Source organism: Asterias amurensis, chromosome 12, assembly GCF_032118995.1.
Source record: "Asterias amurensis chromosome 12, ASM3211899v1".
In the NCBI taxonomy this organism is placed as follows: domain Eukaryota; kingdom Metazoa; phylum Echinodermata; class Asteroidea; order Forcipulatida; family Asteriidae; genus Asterias; species Asterias amurensis.
Window position 1 is genome coordinate 479,898 of NC_092659.1, and position 17,002 is coordinate 496,899.

The following is a 17,002-nucleotide window of genomic DNA, read 5'->3' on the forward strand; positions in this document are numbered from 1 at the left end:
GCATTTTATTTTCATTAAGCAAATTATTCCCGAAAACTGCAAGTAGTGATATTTATTTGCTTACCGGAAGTTAAGCTCTATTTACTTTCGTCAACTGAGCAAAATTTAAAAATGCCGTCCATAAAAAATCTAGCACTCCCTGTTATCTCATAAATCGACGAAAATACCTCATATTTACACTAGCATTTGATACATGACCGACTAATTATCATAAAGACGATTTGCATCTCTTTATATTTGTGGAAGGAATACTGAATTTAAACGGAGCTTGTTGAAACTGCGAGGGGAAAAAACGTAAGTCGAATTTATGTTGAACTTCACCTTAACCAGTTGTGATATTTCTTTAATTAGTTAAAAATAAATATATAAAATGAATAAAAAAAATTATTACCATAATGCCAAATATTGGGAAAACTGTCTATACAATGCTACACTTTTTCATTGATTTAATCTAAAAGGAATATTGCATTTGAGTAAATTATTTAGAAATAGAATTAGAACTAGATACTTTTCTTTTTAAATTTATATTTTCATAAACAATTTGCTGTTCTTTTTTGTTGACTTGAAAAAAAGAAATGAAGAAATTGTTGGCAGGATAACGGAAACTTTTGCGAAGAATTAGGAAAGTAGAATTTTTTTTTAACATGTTTGTTAATGTTATGTAATTATTAAATTATTAAATTGTTTATTATGACAATGTTTTGTTAGCTTTGTTTGATGTGCGGCAAAAAATTTCTGATTTTTTTTGATAAAAGAAGAATACTGATGCGTGATGTTTTGAAATAAAAACAAAAATAGCCTCAGAAGGGTGGGGGGGGGTACAAATGAGTGAAGAGTGTGTCCGTTGATGTGTGGGGAGCGGATCAACATGAGGAGCCTGAGCCATCTGGAAGTGGATTTTAAAACTGCTGTACAGACATTGTATTATTATGTAATCATAATGTACAAATGTAGACTACTCTTGCGCTCTTCTGTCCCAGGTAGAGCTATGTACATCAACAGTGTACTCATCAGACTTTTCAATCGTATACAGTCATTGTACTATTTACTAAACTACATTCAATAGTAAATGTATAGCAAAGACTCCACCTACAAATGGTAGGAACATAGGCAAATTTTATTTTCCTTGAATGAACATTAACCTCAATTTTGTTTTGCTTTTCATCAACATAAAGAACATCCAATGGCTTCAGTAACAGACACAGACAGTTTAAGCGGGATAGATGCCCTCGACAGTACAGCAACATCACCTCTCTTGAATGCACTAGCCACGAATGAAGACCTTCTATCTCCAGCCAGTCAATTATCAAGCTTACGAGCTTCACTGGCTCAGTCGACTGGAAATCTACTCAAAGGGAGCAGCAATGACGACAGCCCAGAGTTTAGACTAAACAACCCATCAACACTGACAGAGTCTTCTCTAGAGAAACACAACGTCTCTAATCATCAACCGCAACCTTCCTTCCGTCAAGACGTCGGCACAAACAGGGGAAGAGGTATCTCTCTTCCAAACACCCCTTTCTCAAACATCGACCAAGGTTATCAACAGTCACTAAGACTTCCAGCAACGGCAGACTCTAAAGAGGCAAAACATTCATCTCAGTCTCGGACTCAGGCTTTCCATCATCAGGCAAACAGGCAACTATTCAGCAACCAGTCAACGAAGACAACTACAGCTTCCAGCTTCAGAACAGACTCACACGTTCTTAATGCGTCCGCTGGAAGTTCAAAAACATTTGGAAATCACCAAGATCTTCAGACAATTAAACCTGAACAATACTCCCATCACCAGGTAGGGACAAATCTTTGATGAAACGATAGTGTTTTAGTTCACCAAAAATGTTCTCAGGGCGCTTGAACAAACAAAAACATTTAAAGAATTATACAGTTGTTGATATAAGGATGTTTAATTCTCTGAGAAATAAATTTATAATGGGGCTTTGCCACTTTGAATTTCATTCAATTTCCTTCTACAGAAACTTGGAAGTTCTGACAAGAACCTTGCAGGTCTTCAGGAAATGGAACAGGTTAGACGGAGTTTGTATCACATGATCCAACACAACACAACAAGCAGACCACGTCTCGGTAAGTCAATTTGTCATTTTACACAAATGCAAACATTAAGGTCATGGCTACCAGTTTGTTCAATGTCAAGGCCAGAAAAAGCGTATTGTGCTAAAGATTGGGGACTCTCTCTTAATTGTAAATCTCTTTTGAGTAAAGTTGGTTCTGAAAAGAAACAATGGTTGATTACTCAATGTTTCAATCAGTATGCTCTGATCATCTTCAGGATGATACTGGACTCTGTTGCTGGATGCTGCTTAAGTACTGCTTTGGAGATTAACTAGTAGTTGGGCTTGGCTTCAAAGCTGAACAATAATACATGAACTAATTGAGCTATAAGTTTTTCTTGTATTTCTCATTTCTCAACAGAACGAGACAGTTTGGAATCGAAGGAGAGTGTCGGGGACTTGCTGGCCACTCATGGTGGAGAAGAAAATGGTTTTTCAAGAGAGTCTTTTGAGAGCAATAGGACAGACTCACTTCTTGGGTAAGGCATCAAAGTTCAAAGTTCAATTAACACAAAGACAATTTATGAACAATTTGCACAAATTTTAGCTCAATTGTTCATCAAGTTGCAAGAAAATAATAAAAGAAAAACACCTTTTTCACAATTTGTTGAGCTTTCAAATGCCTGTAAAAAGCTTCAGTCCTAAAGTCTTTCTAAGATTCAAGTATTGATAAATTGCCAATCTCAAAAACTGTTACTTCAGAGGGAGTCGTTTCTCACAATATTTATACTAGCAACAGCTCTCTGTTACTCCTTTTTTCAGGCCTCACACCTACCAAGATGTTTCTCCTCTTGCCATGGACAGTGGTCTTGGTCTAACCTCCTTAAAGAATCTGAGTGGAATGCATATTCCTGCCGCAATGTCTTCCAGAGATAACTCGCTGTATGCTGAGAATCAGATGCTAAAGGATTATCTAGAGAAGGAGCGTTATCGAAGAAAGGTTAGACAAGTTTTAATTATGAGAAAATAGAATAAGTTAAAGCAAACTGCTTACCTATGAAAGACCTACATGTATGTTATAAATACTAAAAAATGTAAATGACCTGAATTTCAACCCAGGTAGTGTCTTTCTCTAGCCTTCGAGAAAGACTCTGCTTAAGGTCAGAACGTCCGGCCATTATCTATGTTTTGCCAATTCTAATTATCTCTGCTCTTGCATGTCTAACTTAGATCGCTTTTATTAAAACTTTTCCATCTCACAGATATAATCATGTCAACTCCAGGTTGTGCATTTTAAACTTTTTGTTAAGAGACACTTTCGTTGTGATAACAGTGAGTCTGTGGCTGTACATTAACCTCTGAACTCTCATCAAGTTTCCGCACATGCTCAGTCTCCTGATTCACTGGTGGTTCGGGAACATAAAAGTTACCTTATAACTGTCAGATGCCCTTTGTAGCCCTGGTTAAGTTAGAAATGTTCATGGGGATGTATATCAGATACACATTTATTAGGCATAACACTTACGTAGATATTTTTAAGGACGTAAAACCAGAATAGGGAGTTGTAACTAAGGCAATCCTGTCTCCTTCCCCAATGGCACAGATATGACAATTTGTTCTTTGTTTTGTTCCCTTCCCTTATAGCATTGTGAGAGCCAGATTGGAGAGGTACAAGCCAAGCTTCTTGAGACACAACAGCAACTTGCCGTGGCTATCTCTACTGACCGCAAGAAAGATGCCATGATTGAACAACTTGATAAGGTACAGATGCAATATGATGGACGATCAAGATAATAAAAAATGGTTCTCGTTTTAGCTTTTACTCAAATAGCTGTAACATCTGAATGAATTTATAAATGTTTTTAAAATCTGAGGTATTTATTGACTGTTTGACAGACCCTTGCTAGAATTGTGGACGGCTGGAGGAAACAAGAACAAGAAAAAGACGACGCTCTCCAGAGATTGATGGAAGAAAAGAAAGAGATTGCTCAACAAATGGAAGAGTTAAGAAAGGTGAGAGAAAAGGAAACGGCTAAGAAAGGAAACAAGGAAATAGTTGTCCATTTGTGATGTGATCTAGCATAATGAGTCGTTTATCGACCTAGGTAATTTTTAATATTTAGGGGTATACATCTGAAAGAGCATAATCTACATATATATGTATGCTTTTCAAAAGTTGTTAAAGTAGAAACACCAAGAGACAAGAGAGAATGAAAGATAATTTTTACTTTTTTTCTGCTGTTGTAGGCTTATGAGGAGAGTCAGTCGGAGTTAAATCAGGCAAAAGAGAAACTTGGACGTGAGTTACAACAAGCAATGCAAGTACATCAAGACACTGTCACTCAGGTATGTAGCCAACAGTTTCAAAGCTGAAACCATTCAAAAAGATTCCATGGTCAAGAAATACATTTAGTTAATCCAAGTGACTTTAAAATTTGTTTAACCATTCGTGTATAAAGCACTGCATTCTTAGTACTTTCTTTAGTTCTGTGGAAAAAAAACCACATGGAAGTCACTCGGGTTCTACTGGACCGGCAATTCTTTTCAAAGACCAGATTAAAAATCGATCTCATTTGTCATGCTACTTCGATACTTCACAGAATTAAGATACATGTATTGGATTCATTGTCAACATTTTGCACAAGGAAGGTGTTACACAATGAAATGAGGTATAACTCTTATTACCGGTAGTCGATTGAAAAACACAAGGACATCAGGCTTATAGGATTTGAGGCATTGCATGGTGAGGTATCAATGTATATTTGGTTTGCGGTAACACCGTGTGTGTATCTACTTGCCAGGTAAAGTTTGTTCTTAGAGAACTGTCTTGCTTTATTCTACTGCCACGGAGTAGATAATCGGAGGTTCCGGAGACTTCTCAGTTCTGAAAAGAAAATATACATTGACATCAGGCTTGTCCACTCATAGTTTTACTAGCCCAACGCTAAAAGTACTGGCCTCACACATGTGGTCTAGTGTTATTTTCAAGCACTCTTGTAATACCTTGCAACAGTCTCACGATGCTGGCTTTGTTATGATTTCTAGTTACTCACCCTTCAAGAAGAGCAGTCCAAAGTTAAAGATCAATTAATCTCTGAGCAGAAGATATTGGCACAGGCTCAGAAACAACGAGACGGTGAAATGGAGGAACGTCATCGATTGGAGAAACAAGTCAAACAGGTGCAACATATGCTGGCAGAGGTAAGTTAATGAGTTTAATCACTTTAATAAATCAGTTGTTTAATGTCTACTCAGAAACATTCTAAATATTTCCTCGATTGGAAATCAAGATCTTCCTGATTGTAAGATGCATGGTTGGCAGTGCCTGCGAGGCTAATTAGGACGTCTTGCAAAGCCTTTTGATGTAATATTTACAAACTTCTTCTTATAATTGATCTGGAAAATGCTTATGTTTTTAGGAAAGACAACAAAGCCAGACATTGAGAAAAGAGTTCCAAGAAAGAAGTCAACAATTTGAGAAGGAACGTCAGCAACTTCTTGATAAGAACAAGGTAAATCAAGTAGGCACTGATGCCACAAACTGACACATTGCGTACAAAACATTTTTGTCTGCAAGACCTACAATTTCACATTTCAAGTTCCTTTTTACAACTTGATAATTATGCATTGTTTAGTAGGCGTGAACTTATTCTTATTAAATTTTATTTTGACATCAGGGATAAAAAATAGTATTTGATGTTATCCTTACACTGATGTGTGTAAAGATTTGAACCCACAACCTTTACCATTCTAAATCAGATTTCTTAACAACTTCCCAGATTGCCCAGCAGTTGATTTGATTTGATTTGATTTAAAATGGTTTATCCACAATTAAAAATGTATTTGCGTCCAGAGGCCGAATTAAAACATCTGTACATGTAAACAGTAAGAGGCATTTCGAATCCTATTATGTAAGCAGTGGGTACCGCAACAATTTAAACAATTCTATATTTCACAAGACTTGGTAATCTTTACTAAAATTAAGACTTTATTAATAGTTTGTACGATAATATTTTCACCCCTGTAGGCGAAATCTTCTAAGGAAGCAAGAAATGAAGAGTTACTGGCGACTAAGGAGCAAGAGTTGGAAAAGCTGAAGAATGAGTTTAATTCAGTATCAAGAGACAAGGTAAGAAACAGGATCTTCAAAAAAAGATAATGACCTTTGCCTAATTTCATAAAGCTGCTTAAGCAGTTAATATTGTTAAGCAAATTTCTGCAAGCAACACTTAGCAGAAAACCAAATGGTGCATGGCTGGTCAGCTTTTGGTCAGTAAAGATGCTTGTGCTTATCTCCTTATATATTTTAGCAGCTCAATGAAATTGGACCCTTCGCTTCATGCTAGAATACGAAATGGTACAATGGCTAAAATGGTATCAAAGATGATCTTGATTGTGCATACAAAACACTTGAATAGGCAATACACTTAGCAATGTTTATTCAGAGATTTGTTGTTGCTTCTTTCAACTTTTTTGTCTGTTTTATTATAATCCTTGAAAAGAAAACTGATCAAACTAATTGAATGTCTTTCAGGAGAATAGTCAACTTGAGCTCACTCTTCAACAAGCTAAATTTGAAGCAGCCCAGCAGAAACAAGAAGCACACTGGCAAGAGAAACTAGAGAAATGTATTGACGAGCGTCTACGTGAACTGCAATTACGAAGCAGTCATTCAGAAGCAGAGTTACGGGAGTCACATCGGAAGCAGCTAGCTGAGCTGACGGACCATCATCAGAAGCAGTTTGGTCAACAGAGGGCAGCACATAGTCAAGAACTTGCCAACAGAGATAAGAAATTGAGTGATCAGACCCAGCAATATCAGACAAGGTATTCATTCAGATTCATACATGTAGCAGGGCTTAGCCTGCATTAAGTATTAAACAAAATTAATATGCGGAGAGCTGCAGTTTTCACCATGCCAAAAAAAAAACACTTCTTGGGATTGTTCTTGCAGCAGAATATGCCCTTCTGAATGTCACTCCTACGGATCATAATATGTGTATGCCCCGGGATCACTCTGGTACTCCCTGTTGTTACATTACAACAGTACTACAAAGTGAAATGTTTGTCCATACTATCAAAAGCTGCTGTAGGACTCTAACCAAAGGTTGTTATTGCCATTCATGTTAAGAGTGATTACAGTTTGTTTCTTATCTTGTCCTCTTTTCAGATTAGAGCAGCATCATCAAGACATGACTGGGATGACTAAACTTCTTGAGAAAGCTCAGAAACAGAGATCTCAGTTAGTTCAGCGATTACAAGGTGTGCAAGTTTTCTGCACTGATGCTCTCTCCCAGATGAATAATGCCTCACCTCTTATCAAGGTAGGTTTTACAGACTAATTTGTTTTAGCCACATACGCAAGTGCTGCTGGGTTGCTGGCAGCGCAGCGTTATGAACATAAAAACATGGAGAAACAGAATTTGTTTAACTTTCTATGTGAATTATGTGTCTTTACCAATGATTTACACAATTTCCGTTGTGTTCTGGTAATGCCATTGTAAACTTGCCATATACATGTATCCTGCGTTGTACAATATTGTAGTTAAATGTATAGCACCTTCAGTATTATGTCAGTGGGAACTTATCAAGTGTAATAATTTTCCAGAAAAGATAGAGTTAGCTGTTGCAAACTGCCCACTGATTGCCCACTGATCAGGTCTATGATGTAGTCTACTTCACTGTTCATCCCTTGTGTTTTGCTGTGTGCTCTCTGCCTCTCTCTTGTATTTTTAATTTGTGTCTATTTGACTGCTTTTGTTACACCAATTTACCAGTTTATGTGTCTTGTACATGTACATAAATTGTGGTTTTACCCATTTACACTGATGTGTGTGAGCACTGTATACTCGTACTTTCCCGACTCTGTGAAAAAAAATCACAGGCATATAACTCGGGTGGGGTTGGGACCCATGTATTGTGTAAATCTAGAGCATTGTCTTACCAACAAGACCACTGAGATTGCCTGATAGATACATGTAGTGATGAATCCTGTATGTGTCTAGAGCTGTCATTCACCCTTCAGGAAAGACTCTGCAAGGTCAGGTCAGGTAATGTGGGTTTTTTCTTTTTCTTTTTTCCAGGATTTAAAATCCACTAGAGAAGTTTTAGGAGGTGGTGTTTCAGATAAAATAAAAGGTACCAGACCATTAGCGAGCCCTATTACTATCTCTGTATCATCACCACAACGAGGAGTTGGAGTAGGAGGCGGGGAACTAGACAGCAAACATGGTACAAAACTAAAAGATGTTCATTCTGTAAAATATGGTCAAAGACTTGTAAATACTCTAAAAAGAGTAGGAGCCGGGGAACTATATAACAAACAAGGTAGAATTCTTAAAGACTAATCTTTAGTGCATTGGATAATTGTACCTTTCAGTGAGTAAAACCATGTCTAATAGAAATCCAACACAGTTGGAGATTTGTTATCCAACTACCTGCCATGGATTCATTTTGACAAGACCCCTATTTGTTTTCTTCTCCCTGCTCAGAGCACGAGGATGGTGATGGCCGAGAAGACAATTCATTCCATGTCCCCAACTTCTCATTATCCACCACTGCCGCATCTCAAAGTCCCCCTTCCCAAGATCCATTCAACCCTCACACTAATCCCACTAACCCCTCTCACAACAACCCAAGAGACTTCACCCATCGACAAGATATCCCAGTCAGTCTCTATACCCAGTTTATGGAGGACGTAACTGCGACCAGAGACGGCAAAGTTGAAGGCTTCTCTTCCCAAAACAACAACAGTGTATCGAGCGGTAGATTCCCTGCACCGGTGATTACCAACACTCAAGACAGGCAGTATGGAGTGATTGCTTCGGTCGATAAGAAGTTTTCCTCTCATCAGGATTACCAGTACCCCGTTGCTGATCCTAATCCGATTACCTTTACGGGTGTCGTGGGGGATCAGTGGGAAGGATCTATCAAATCCAACCCTGTCGCTAACACCTTTCCTAGTCAGGATTTGATCTCTAGTGGGTTACAGATGTTAAAGATGACACCTCCATCGAGTCATAGTTCACCTCTCAGGGATGAGACACCCAGAGGGCCAGAGAGCAGAGCACCCAGGGGGCTAGAGGGGGTGACACTAGGTGACATCTTGAGGGTTACTGGAGGTTGGGGTGGGCTCAGAGAAAGGCGAGGTGAGAGAGAAGAGGATTTTAGAGATTTTAGAGAGATTCAGCCGACATTGGACGACACTAAAACAACAAGTAAGTTAAAAGGTGTGTGATATTAGTAAAACGAAATTATAACACAACAATTCTATTGAATTTATCCTAGATATAATTAATTTTGTAGAATTTTCTTTTTAAATAATCTTAAGTTTAGTACAAGACGTTTTCAAACAATTTGATTTTGAGAAAAATAGTATAGTCTTAGCAACCAAAATGACCTTTGGTAATGCAATTGTTGATGGCCTTACAAGTCTTTCTCAAAGGCCATGCCTCTTTGACAAAGACTCTGCTACATGTAGTGTGAAAACATCCAGCCATTTACCATTTTTCACAATTTCATTTTATGTCCTTCTTTGTTTAGATTCTATTGCAGCTTATCCCAGTGAAGATGAAACTATTAGTGAGTTGGAATCAGGCCCCATTCCTCATGAAAGGTACAAGCTTAAAATTATTACATGAATTTTTATTTGTTTCTGTTATTTGGTTATTCGTATTCCCTCTGATTGATTGAAGAAGAAATATGTGGAAATGTTGAACCATTTTGTTCTTTATGTAAATAAATCTGCTTTACGGTCTACTTCTCAAGAGCCAAGGACACTGTTCCCATAAGCCCTGTGAAATGTTAACCCCAGAGGTTACCAAAAGGTGAAAATGCTATCATTTCATCGCACCTCAAATTTATCATAAATAAATGCTCTTCCATTTTGTACTGTACTTCTTACTCATCCTATACAATGCAATCCTCCTTGAGAGATAATTAATTATTTTTTATTTTTTACTTGAAGTTCTAATATTCTACTTGAGAGACTGGCTGAACATAAGGAAAGACAATCAGCTCTCCAGCATTACATACAGATGGTAAGTTGATAACAGATAGTTTTCTCATTTCATGAAAATGCATTTGTATCAATTTTGTCTTTCATTTTGTATACTGTCTGGAAAAGACATGGGCCCGATTTCAAACCTGTAAGCACAAAGTCATGCTAAGCACAGCAATTGTTTTTGTATAGCAGAAGTAGGTAACCAACCAGCCAATACACTTAACATTGCTGCAACTTTCACTGCAGTCATTTCTTTGTTAGCCAAGAATACTGCTAACAGCTTTAAGAAACTGGGCCATGATGTTTGGTTTGATTTCTCTAGTCATAATGTAACAATGATCATATTTGTGCATTGTTGCCAAACGAGGCGTTATATGATTTTTGGTTGTCAGTAATTTATGGTGATTTTTCATAATGTTATACTTTTAAAATACATCAAATGACAAGGATCTATATGTCAGTTATATCAAACAAATATTGAGTGGCTTTAATTCGTGGAATGGAAGGAATATTATCGCTCGATAAAATTTGGACTGTTCCATTTCACGAGGGGAAGCCTCATGAAATGGAACAGTCCAAATTTTACCTTGCGATAATATTCCTTCCATTCCACTCTGAGCCACTCAATATTTGTATACTATTTAACGAGGCAGAGAAAAAAAGTAAAGTATGGAGGCATCATCTGGAAGCCGAGGCTTATGCTTAGATGCCTTAGGAACAGACAAACATAACATAAACAGGAACAAGAACATTTTCTTTGTTAAAGGGCAATCTCTTACAACATTATTACACGTTTTTCTTCTTTTAATCTTCCAGCTCTTACAGCAACCTCCTGACTCAGCAGAGAGCGGTTCACACATCACTACAGACAGTAGGCAGGTTGTTACCAAGGAAACAGTCAGAATCTCAAATCAAAAAGAAGGTGAGCTTTATACTAACTGATTTCAGGATAAAGACAAGAAATCTATAATAGTGAGCAAATTGTTTAATAACGGGGCATGTCCTGGCTGAGTACCGGACTCAAGCTTTGATGTTTCTGAGCAGAGTGCACTTGTGTCCTTGAGCAAGATTTACCACAATTGCTTTGAAATGTTTTGGACAGTAAGTACTATGTCTCAAGTGTACTAGGATCGGTAGTGCATAGTTAAAGAACCCAGCCGTCGATTTCACCAAACTCTTCCTAACTTAGGATTAATCTTAGGACTTAGGACGGGTTCAGTTTCGTATCAAAATACGTGAGACGCATTGAACCCATCCTAAGTTAGGACGGGTTACTCGTCCTAACTCGAGATGGGATTGATCCTAGCGTTTCGTGAAATAGCTGCTCGACACTTATCGTGGAAGAGTAGGGGTTAAACCCTGTGTTTCTGGTTCAAATAGCAAGCATACTTGTATATAGTATAGGTTTTCACAAGCTTGGAGCTACATGTACATTGACTAATTTCCCTTATGATGCACTTTTAGTTTCATCACCAGAAAATAAAATAATAAAATTAGTAAAAAATAATACAAATTTGTACTTTTGACTAGACTGAACTGTGGTCTGAATTTAATTATCCCTAGATCAGACCTTACATGCCTCTTTGGTTTATTTTTCAGGAATGGTGACTTGGCAGGAACTGGTACCCTCAAATCAATCCCAAGGACATGCTGCTAATGCTGTCCTCGCCAGGCAAGGCACGGCAAACCATGGGGCACACCAGACGCCACACACCCAGGTAGACCCTGGAGTAAACCAGACATCACACACCCATGTAAACCCTAGGCCAAACCAGGCGTCACACACCCAGGGGGACCGTGGGGCACAACCGGTTTCACACTCTCAAGGAAACTCCAAGACAAATCAAACAAAGGGAATGCCTCATCACTCTCAGACAAGAGCTGATCACAAGTCCAAAAGCTCCGCTTCTGGAGGCAGGCAAAGTATCGACAAACAGTCTGCAAAACCTAAACTTCAAAGTACTTCTCAGGTAACAGCTTTGTTTACCATTCCTCCTTATACATGTACATGAGGAAGAGGAAATGTAACATGAATTTATGTTGGTTTTTACCCTGATACACCATTGTTTACAGAACTGTATAAGGAGTTAGAACTTTAACAAGATCTGAAAAAAATCCACAGGCAAATAATTGTGGATCAGATTTTTTGTTCGTACTCAAGTACTGTAAATTACAGTGCTTATTACTCATCTGTGTAAGGTTAAAAACCAAATTATATTCTTTATCCCCGATGCAGAAATTAACATTTATTAAATACAACATGAATAAATGACGGTAAAACATATTCTTTGTTGTGACAAGAAACACTGACTTTATTATATGTGCATAGTACCATTACATAACACCTCTTTAAAGCCCTGAAGTGAGGGCCAGTGAAGCTTGGTTCAAACTTCCTGCAAATGTGATACAAATTTTGACGCCACACATTTGCAACGAAAAATTTGCTGTGCTCAACTCAAGCGAAACATTCGCTGCGAAAACAGGGCTGTGTCGTCAAAATTGTTATTGCATTCGCAGGAAGTATGAACCGGCTAAACACTAACAGCTGCCACATGGCAAGTATTTACTCCAAAGTGCAAAGCCCGATTGATAACCATACCAAAGCTTGAAATTACACCAAACTTTTTTTTGTTTTCTAAAGAGCCAAGTGTCAAGGACTTCAAGATCTCAGAAGGTGACTGCTGCTACAAGGCCTACGAGACAAGTCACTGCCTCAACATCAACTCAAAGGAAAGTTGCTGGAGGAAGAATAACTCGCAACTAAAATCTTCCGTAGGTGAAAAATACAGAGCCATTTCATTTTTTTGAAGATGCTGACATGAATTCAGGGATGTGGTGTGATTTCTCTGGAAATCTGTTTTTTTAACCACCCCTTCCCCCCCAATCCATTGCCTTCTGCCTTTTCACTATATTGTGTCACTGGTTCCCCTCTGTGCTTTACACATGTTAGCATGGAACAGGCTATTGGGACCATGGATAATACCATGGTCCTAAGGCTGGTTCCGACCAGCCTGGGTTTGACTTAAAATGTTCATCCTTTAGGAAACCAAGGTGCGCTTGGTGTTGCTAGGTAACCAAGGTGTGCTTGGTGTTGCTAGGTAACCAAGGTGCGCTTGGTGATGCTCTTGGTTTCGTCCACAATGTGCCTCATTATTTGTACAATGGTATTTCTATAATGGTTCCTTGGGCTTTGTTTGTACTAAAGAGAAATCGGCATATTCAGCATGTATGTACTAGCATTGCCATTGTTGTCTGAAAGTTGCCTCAGGTACACAATTATTTTGGTAAAATAAGCATTTTTTTAAAAATCATTTTACTGTAGGGCGTGAGGTAAATTTAAATTGGTTTATCAAATATACAGCAAAGATAATGGGGTTTAGTTCTTTGATATTTTTACATTCAACACGAAGATGCAAACATAACTGAAATGCAAAGTGCCTTGGTAGGTTTTTTTTTTCCAGTGCATTTTGTTTGCACTTGGAGATTGTGCCTTTTCAATATGTACTAGCATAGTCATTGTTCTGTAAAAGCAGCCTCAGGTTCGTAATTACTTTGGTATAAAATAACTTGTTTTTATTATCATTTGACTGTAGGGCTTGAAGTCAATTAAATTGCTGTTAAATGCCTATACAGCAATTATAGTTTTAATTTATTTATTATTTATTTATTTATTTAATATGATTTGTTTAAAGAAGTAAAGCTTTGGAAGCTTTGCAAATGACATTGGGAGACAAGAGAGAAAAAGAAAGTCACAGTTATGACTTTTCATGAGTCAAAATAAAAGGTATAATGTATAACCCAAATATGACTTAATTGAACAAATGACAAACGCTAATATACATGTATGAGGAATAAGTCAGAGTTCTGATTTTACAAAGTCATTATTGTGTTTTTCTAAGTTATGATTGTGAGACATCTGTCATAATTATGAAATGTAAGTCATAATTCTTAGAAATTTATGATTGTGACTTCTTCTTTCTCTCTCTCTCTCCCCCATCTCATTAATAATATTAGTCAGTTGTTTATAGCTCTTGTCACTCCCCATGGGCGTGTCAAAGTGTTTCCATCATTATTACTCCTTGTCACTCACCCATTAAATTCATTTCAGCTCCCTTATACAGCCTGTGCTGCCTAGTATGTAGCGCACTAAGCTAAATCAATCACACGAACCATCTCTGCCCCCACAGCTAGGTACCCATTTACCCCTGGGTGATGAGAAGCAATTAAAGTTAAGTGTCTTGTTCAAGGACACAAATTGTCACGACCTGAATTCGAACCCATGTCCATTCACTGCTTCCGTGAATATGATGATATCCAACACAGACTCAAATAAATACAACTGAAATTATTTTGGAACTAAAAGGAATGTTGCAAAGCAGAAATGAGATTCCTAAGGTCATAATGTACTCGTTTCAATACAACATCTACACGTATATAACATTAATCTTTATAATAAGGGTCGATTGTAGACTGAAGAAATAATTAATTCTAATTACAATATAATCAGCATATTAAAGGAACACGTTGCATTGGATCGGTCGAGTTGGTCTTTGAAAAGCGTTTGTAACTGTTATAAAATGCATATGGGTAGAAAGATGCTGTAAAAGTAGAATACAATGATCCACACAAACATGCCTCGAAATTGCACGTTTTTCCTTTTACCTCGTCGACTAACACGGTCGGCCATACAAATTTTTGACTCCCATAAACGGCCGACCGTGTTAGTTCGCAAAGTAAAAGGAAAACCACACAATTTCGAGGCATGTTTGTGTGGATCATTGTATTGTTCTTTTAAAACACCTTTCCAACCATTATGCATTTTTTAACAAACGGTTATAAACGCTTTGTATAGACCAACTCGTCCGATCCAAGGCAACGTGTTCCTTTAAACACCACTACAATAAATACACATAGAACACCGTTTCGGCGTCTAATTCACTAAGTTCAACGTAGTAGTGCAACCTTACATTCTGTTCAGCCTTTATTGCACAAAAGCCCATGATCTACCTTTAGTCCCTTTGGCCTCATAACTTTTGACCAGTACTTTAAAGTGCGTTCACATAGTTTACTTAGTCTTTTTATTATTTGATAGTACAGTGTAATGCTAATAATAAACACAAGCCTTTTATTTTATAAACTTATCAGAGAACGATTTCGTCCAACAATTTTACATTACACTTTTTTACTGAACTTGTTTTGTGCATACTGAGTGCTTGTAGGAGTAGCAAAATGGTGATTTGTTAGTATAGCAATTGACATAAATTGTTGTAGTATTTTGCTACTCTACATGGGTAATCGTTCACTGCTTACATTTAACTGAAATACACTAAATAATCTAGTTAAAGGCAGTGGACACTATTGGTAATTGTCAAAGACTAGCCTTCACAGTTGGTGTATCTCAACATATGCATAAAATAACTAACCTGTGAAAATTTGAGCTCAATCGGTCATCAAAGTTGCGAGATAATAATGAAAGAAGAAAACACCCTTGTCACACGAAAATGTGTGCGTTTAGATGGTTGATTTCGAGACCTCGAGTTCTAAATCTGAGGTCTCGAAATCAAACTTGTGGAAAATTACTTCTTTCTCGAAAATTATGGCACTTCAGAGGGAGCCGTTTCTCACAATGTTTTATACCATCAACCTCTCCCCATTACTCGTCACCAAGAAAGGTTTTATGCTAATAATTATTTTGAGTAATTACCAATAGTGTCCACTGCCTTTAATACAATTTTGCCAAATTAAAACGTTTTCATTATTTGTTTTGTGGGCCTTTCGTTCGTAAATTATTGTCATTCTAAATATTTATTTATTTACATGTATTCATTTATATTATTATTTTACAAATAAAATTGAGGGGGGGGGGTTAACGAATTAAGCTCTGGATTATCCGGCACTTTACCAACTAATTGGCAGTCTCCCTATTTGGCAATGTTAACTCTTTCGAAGTGCCCCCAGCTCCTTGTGGTCTAGTGCTCTATGAGAATGGCAAAAATCGTGGGTTCGAATCCCACCCGATTTATTTGCTTGTGGATTAATTTCACATTCCTCGAAAAAGTAATGAGTGCTTTTCACACCGTTCACTGGTAAAACCAAATCGTATTCAGAATTTGTCAGACGGGCTGAAACGTCAGGACATTTTAAAACTCCTTGTCAAAACATTTGATAAGTTTGTAAACTGTTAAATTCAGTTAGTGTTAATAATTATGATACACACTGTACACACCGATCAAATTAAGTAATTATTTTGTTTACGATATACATGTATAAATAATTGTAGTCATTTTACTTTTTTTGCACGCGTGACACGCTATTTTGTCTTTCTTTTATAAAAAAACACGTCACCTTTTGCCAGTTCTTTTTATTAAGAACTTTAAATGTTTAGTCCTGTGCGAAATTAACGTTTATAATACTATAGTTTTATAAGATTTGAGGCATTGCATGGTGAGGTATCAATATATATTTGGTTTGCGGTAACACCATGTGTGTATCTACTTGCCAGGTAGAGTTGTTCTTAGAGAACTGTCTTGCTTTGCTTCTCCTGACGATGACTAGAGCATGCTAATCGGAACGTTGAGACAAAATTATTCATAACTGACTCCGCGGCAGTACAGTTAATTACGATCCTATAAGCTAAAGTAGTAGCCCAAGTCTATTTTCTATACCATCCGCCCTGGTAATAGTTAAAAGTAGGACAGTTCTTTTCAGAACTGAGAAGTCTCCCGAACATCCGATAAATCTACTCCGCGGCAGAAGAATAAAGCAAGACAAGTTCTATAAGAACAAACTCTAACCTGTCAAGTAGATACACACATGGTGTTACCGCAAACCAAATATACAATACTATTGTTTCTCTACTGCCAAAATAACTTCAAATGAATCTTTGGTGATCAGATTTGTGAAAAAAAGGTGCGAGTTTCAATAAAAATGTGGAATGCCATTGAAACGAAACTTTAGTGTCTTTGAAATGTTACTTTGTAAAGGTTAA

The 17,002-nt window shown here is 37.3% G+C and overlaps 1 protein-coding gene across 2 annotated transcripts; it reads left to right on the forward strand.

Moving 5' to 3' along the window:
• The first annotated feature begins 110 nt into the window (after positions 1-110).
• LOC139945078 (uncharacterized) lies at positions 111-14,623 on the forward strand. 2 transcript variants are annotated; one of them, XM_071942331.1, is made up of 20 exons: positions 111-294; positions 1,176-1,792; positions 1,977-2,085; positions 2,434-2,551; positions 2,835-3,012; positions 3,657-3,773; positions 3,909-4,025; positions 4,260-4,358; positions 5,058-5,213; positions 5,432-5,524; positions 6,040-6,141; positions 6,547-6,839; positions 7,183-7,336; positions 8,096-8,243; positions 8,504-9,241; positions 9,555-9,627; positions 9,979-10,051; positions 10,831-10,936; positions 11,614-11,984; positions 12,656-14,623. In XM_071942331.1, the coding sequence occupies exons 2-20, from the start codon at positions 1,184-1,186 to the stop codon at positions 12,776-12,778; spliced, it is 3,777 nt and encodes a 1,258-aa protein (XP_071798432.1). In that variant the 5' UTR covers positions 111-294; positions 1,176-1,183; the 3' UTR covers positions 12,779-14,623. The 2 variants fall into 2 exon arrangements, with proteins under 2 accessions (XP_071798432.1, XP_071798434.1); XM_071942333.1 differs by having other exon boundaries at positions 8,504-9,229.
• The last annotated feature ends 2,379 nt before the right edge of the window (positions 14,624-17,002 follow it).